This window comes from Carex rostrata, chromosome 13 (assembly GCF_964058835.1).
Source record: "Carex rostrata chromosome 13, lpCarRost1.2, whole genome shotgun sequence".
In the NCBI taxonomy this organism is placed as follows: Eukaryota; Viridiplantae; Streptophyta; class Magnoliopsida; order Poales; family Cyperaceae; genus Carex; species Carex rostrata.
The window spans coordinates 4,199,978-4,206,260 of NC_135930.1; the positions used below are offsets into that span (position 1 = coordinate 4,199,978).

The 6,283-nt window shown below is 34.9% G+C and overlaps 1 protein-coding gene across 1 annotated transcript; it reads left to right on the forward strand.

Moving 5' to 3' along the window:
• Positions 1-2,647: 2,647 nt before the first annotated feature.
• Positions 2,648-5,637, forward strand: LOC144564290 (uncharacterized). Its single transcript, XM_078313879.1, has 3 exons — positions 2,648-2,781; positions 3,827-4,651; positions 4,759-5,637. The coding sequence occupies exons 1-3, from the start codon at positions 2,772-2,774 to the stop codon at positions 4,824-4,826; spliced, it is 903 nt and encodes a 300-aa protein (XP_078170005.1). The 5' UTR covers positions 2,648-2,771; the 3' UTR covers positions 4,827-5,637.
• Positions 5,638-6,283: the final 646 nt, after the last annotated feature.

Genomic DNA, 6,283 nt, shown 5'->3' on the forward strand with positions numbered 1-6,283 from the left:
ATACATTATAATAAATTCTAGCAGAATTTTATATTAACATGTGACATTTTTATTTTATTTAGCACATACAAAATTATGTAGAGGTAAACAACGTAAATTAAATATTACAGTCGATTTTGAATTTTAATGATTTATTTGATGATTTAGGATCTTAGATGTAGTCCGAATTGATAAAACTTATGCGGAGTTACAAAAAAAAAAAATTATATATTATGCGCTTGATATAGCTACATTAAAAACGATTACACTGCTAATGCCGAAAATTTCATTTGTTTATCATCTTTAAAAAAATATTTAACTCAATTTTCTGAAAAATCCATATTTACCAAAATAACAGCTAATATAAGACTAGTACCAACAGTGCATTTTATATCACACTGAGTGTATTAATTTGATACTGCAGTTTTGATATTAGCAAGATATGGCACCGTAGTTTCAAATTGCGGTCCATATAAATATGGAATTTTTCACAAAATAAAATTAAAAAGTTTATTTTTTTAGAAGATGATACATAAAAAAAATTCGGCAGCTAATGAGTTGGGAGTACTTGAACAGTTGAACCTACTCATAAATAAATGAGCTAGACAAAGACAACCCAATAAATCAAAACCGAGCCCAAACTCGGTGCTAATTTTGAGTTTCGATGTTGACCGTCCGATTTGCTCTGGCACGGATATTAAGGGAACCGTCTGATCGGACGATTCGGATCCCTAATCCCACCTTTCTTTCTTTCCCAGAATTGCAATTTGTCTGTCAGCTCTAGGGCTGGCAAAAAAATTCGTAGTTTGTGATTCGATTCGGGTTTGATTCGGGTTTGATTCGAGTTTAATTCGATTCGAAATGGGTTCGAATTGAAACGAACCAAACCAGGTTCGGTTCAAAATTAATTCAAACCAAACTCAAACCTAGCCTGGTTCGATCGAAATGGGTTCGGTTACTTTTATGGTTTGAATCTCATAATAATATTGGCAGTCCATTTACTTGATGAAATTAAAATCCAAGATAAAGAGTCATAATTTAACTTAGCCGACACTCCCTCGCTCTCAAATCTCAATAACCTAGTTCTCTCTCCACCTCTCCCTAATTCACTCTCCCTCTAGCTCTACAATCTAGCCGACGCTCTTGGCGATTGACTGTCTCTCCGACTGTCACTCCTCTCTCTGACCTAGATGACTGTCTCTCCTCTCTCTTCGGTTGTCTCTCATAGTTCATACTAGGAAAGCCGTCTTTGATGTATTTTTTCATGAACAATTTTTCAACTTAAAAACACTCATTTCATAGTTTATACCGGTAAAAGGAAGCCATGTGAATTTTGTCCCGCAATAAAAAATTAATGTATAAACTACCGGTATAGCTAGGGCTGCTAAAAAATAATTTAGTTCGTGATTTGATTCGGATTCAATTCGAAAAATGTGTAGTTTGCAATTAATTCGATTCGAAATGGGTTCGGTTCGAAGCGAATCAAACCAGGTTTGATTCAAAATTAATTCAAACCAAACTCAAACCTAGGGTAAGTTCGGTTCGGTTCGATTCGTTGCCACCCCTAGTCACCTCACCTCTCTTTCACGAAACGCACAACTCTCGTTTCTACCGTGTCGCCGCCTCCCGCCTCCGTGAATTTGGCGCCACCGAGGAAGAATCCTTTCCTCCTTTCTTCTCTATCTTCCCTTTTCGGGTTCGCTAACTGTAACGATCCACAACTCAAACAAGAACAAAGAATTCTAATTGGAACAAAGAAAAGCTGTAATTCAATTGAACTGGTAAATTGGATACAACAGAAACTAGTAAATAAGAACGATAAATAGAAAACGATTAGTAGAAACTAATAAATTCTTATTCAATTGCTTATTCCTTGTCCTTTGAACTGTTACAAAACACTGCCTTATATTATATAGGCTAAGTTGTTTACAAAATAATTAAACAGCGGGTCCCCTTGTCAGTATTAACGGATTCAGTTAATTCCCTACCCGGTCTCGCTTTCTTCCTGACCAAACTACCCAAATCCCCTTTCTTCCCCAACGTGAGTTTGACTGAGTCAAAATAAGAATTGGAACGGGTCACCCCTGATCCGGGACATGACACTAACTTCCTTTTTTTCAATTTGAGCCTTTAGGTAGGGACTAAAGCGTTACTGAGGTTCGCTAGATGACTCCAATCTGCGGTTCATGTAAGAAAATTATGTGGCCCAAAATAAAACTAATGGGCTGATTTTATTAGGCCTGATTAATTGGCGTAATTAAATGGCTTAACTTAATAGGCGCTATTAAAAGGCGCTATTGCATCTGACTTGTTAAGATATGCATCCAAGGTTAATTGAGTAGGTGCATATACATATCAGACTGCTTAATAAAAGATGCGCAAGTTAAAAGGGTGCGTTGACTGACAGATCTTTGAATTCATTGCATAATGACAAATCTCTTATTAAAGCGCATCCAGTATGTATTCACATTTGATTAAAGGGATCATGATAGGATGCGATTTATAACAGGCATCGATTAAAGGGTGCGATAATTAGTACAGGCCAGATACATCTCCCCTATTATCCATCCTTTGACATCCTGCGCTATCCACCTGATAACAGCCCCTATAAATGATTGCTTTTATGACGGGCATAAGTAACGAAAATTCTAATAGTAAGGTTGATCCTCTCTTCATCTATATTCATAAAGAACAAGTTGTCATTGCTTAGAAAGAGAAAGATGAGAGAAATCACTTTGCAGTTCTTCTGACGGTTTGCGAAGAACGATTCAAGTATTATTCTAAAGATTACTATGGACAAAGGTATGTAATCTATTTATTTGATTCACACGTGGAGACTTTGATTTCTAAGATCTTTGATTTGCTTTTGATGATTTTTAATTCCGCTATCGAAACTTTAAAGATGATTAGTTGTACTCATGATAATGATTGTGTCTAAATAGTTGAGCACGAAATAACATCAACTTACATGTGGTATCAGAGCTTTCGGTTTTGGATTTCATATTCTCCCGAATAAGTTACTTGTTTTATGAATTTATTATTATTATTTTCTTTTAATGATTTGTGAATAAAATTTGCGGTAACTTTGAATTATGACGGTATTGCTAGACACCAAAGTGTCCTTACCCTAAAGAAATCAAAGTATGGATTATATAGAGTTCATTAAGTAGAATATTCTGAAAATTCTACCGAAATTATGCAATTCTTACCATTAATCGTGATGATAATTTCTTTGAAGAAAGACATTAGGCATATATTCTTTCAAATTAAAATTCTGAAATTGAATTATTATCAACCGGGAAAGAAATTTTCTGGAATAAAAAGGAGTTATCTCAATTAAATTGATGCCATAATGAGTCTAAGAATTTTAGAATAGTTTTATTGTAATTCTATTTTCTATAAACCGTAGATTAAAATTAATTGATCATTTATTAAGATTATATGATATTAAAATATGTCATATACTAAATTTAATGATTTAATTAATTAGTAGATTATGAGATTTTATGAATTGCCCAAAGGTTGATTACATTCTCATAATTTACACAACTTAAGTTGATAATTTACGTTATTCTTCAATTGTTAGTTACCCAAAGGCAACAACATGTATTGAAACAATAAAATTATCATATTAAAGTATTTTCTAGTAAAATATTATGTTTAATATATCTTAATAAATCCCAAAGGATAATTAGGATATATTAATTAAGTTATTGCTCCAAAATCTGAAATTATAAATTATTGCATTATGTCTCTTCTCTTATGATCTTTTTCCTTCTTATGTTTAATTTGATCTTCTTATCTTCTTATGTTTTTTAATTATTTTTTTAAAAAAAAAAAATTATAGTTAATGTACCTGTATCGATGCAATCGCATGCGTCATCTGTGACAGTCTTTAATGGTCTTAACTTTGCTGAATGGAATGAACAAGTCCAATTTCACTTAGGTGCACAGGACTTGGACATAGCATTATTAGTCGATAAGCCCAATGCTATAATTGATGAAATCACTGAGGAAGATAAGGCCTTTATGGCAGAGTGGGAACGTTCGAACAGATTATGCCTTATGTTTTTGCGAATGACGGTTGATGGAAACATTAAGGTTGCTCTTCCGGACACGGATAACGCTCAAGAGTTTCTAGCAAACGTCAAGGCACGCTCACAGACATCCGATAAGTCGCTTGCCGGTGCGCTTATGGCAAAACTTACCACCATGAAGTATGATGGTAGTCGCACTATGCATGCACATATCGTAGAAATGACATCTCTCTCCGCAAAACTTAAGAGTTTGGGAATGACAGTTGACGAAGGGTTTCTAGTTCAATTTATTTTGAACTCTCTGCCGAATGATGTTTATAGTCCGTTCCAAATTAATTATAATGCTCAAGAAAAGAAATGGAACATAAATGAATTGACTAGTAAACTTGTTCAGGAAGAGGCAAGGCTTAAGGAAATGAAACCTAACACTGTTCATTTTTCAAACCTAGAAGCTGGGTCGGGTTCTAATGCTAAACCAGGGAAAGCTAAGACTAAGAAGAAGGGGAAAGCCTTTCAGGTGTCTTGTAATGCAAGCTTCAAGAAAGAAGGGAACAAGCAAAAGTGCCACTTTTGTCGTAAAGTGGGTCACTTTCAGAAGGATTGTCTGAAAAGGAAGGTTTGGTTCGAAAAGAAAGGTATGAATCATACTTTTGTTACTTTTGAATCAAATTTTATTGATGTTCCTAATAATACTTGGTGGATTGATTCGGGCTCTACAACTCATATTTCAAACAACTTACAGGGATTTCTTACGATCCAAACCACAAGCCAAAGACAACAAAGAGAAAGATATGTAATTATGGGCAATAAAGACAAGGTGCCAATGGAAGGTGTCGGTACATACCGGCTTATATTAAGTTCTGGCAATATTGTTGATTTGTATGATACACTATATGTACCTTTATTTTCTCGCAACTTATTATCTGTATCTAAGTTGGATGATTGTGGCTATGTATTTAAATTTGGATCTAAATGCTTTAGTTTATATAAAAATAATTGCATGATTGGTTGTGGCAATTTGATTGATGGATTATATAAATTAGAGTTAGATAATTCTTATGTAGAATCTCTGATTACCGTAAACAATACTATTGGAATGAAAAGAAATATGAATGATGAAAAGTCAGCGTACTTGTGGCACAAAAGATTGGGTCATATATCCAAAGAAAGAATGCAACGTTTAGTGAAGTCTGAAGTTCTTCCAAACTTGGATTTTACTGACTTAGGTGTATGTATCGACTGTATAAAAGGAAAACAGACGAAACATACAAAGAAAGGTGCCACTCGTAGCTCTCAACTTCTAGAAATAATTCACACGGATATTTGTGGACCATTTGATGTTCCCTCCTTTAATAAAGAAAAATATTTCATCACCTTCATCGATGATTTTTCACGTTATGGGTTTGTTTATCTTCTAAATGAGAAGTCACAATCTATTGATGCACTTGAGGTGTTTATAAATGAGGTTGAAAAACAGTTAGAAAAACAAGTGAAAATCATTCGATCTGATCGCGGTGGGGAATTTTATGGTAGATATGATGAATCAGGACAAAATCCTGGACCTTTTGCTAAGTTCTTAGAAAAGCGTGGTATATGTGCGCAATACACTATGCCCGGCATACCACAACAAAATGGTGTTGCTGAACGTCGTAACAGAACACTTATGAACATGGTTCGGAGTATGCTCAGTCACTCAACTGTGCCTAAATCTTTGTGGATGTATGCACTTAAGACCGCCATGTATTTACTAAACCGGGTTCCAAGTAAGGCAGTAGAAAGGACTCCTTTCGAATTGTGGACGGGAAGGAAACCTAGTTTGCGTCATATACATGTATGGGGTTGCCCTGCGGAGGTACGTTTGTATAACCCGCATGAAAAGAAATTGGATTTCAGAACTGTTAGTGGATTCTTTATTGGATATCCAGAGAAATCCAAAGGTTTCAGATTTTACTGTCCGAATCATAGCACAAGAATTGTTGAATCTGGAAATGCACGTTTCATCGAGAATGCTGAAGTCAGTGCAAGAAGTTCTGATCAGTGTAATTCTGATCTTCAGGAAATTACAGAACAAGTTACTGTTCCTTTGTCTGTTATTTTGAAAGTAGTTGTTCCGACAGTTGTTTCGAAAGTAGTTCATCCGACTGTTCCAGAACAACCAACTGCTACTGAGGACATTCTGATTGATAGCATCGTTGTTGATGATGTAGTTGAACCAAATAATATACCATTAAGAAGGTCTACCCGTGAACGGAGATCGGCTATATCTA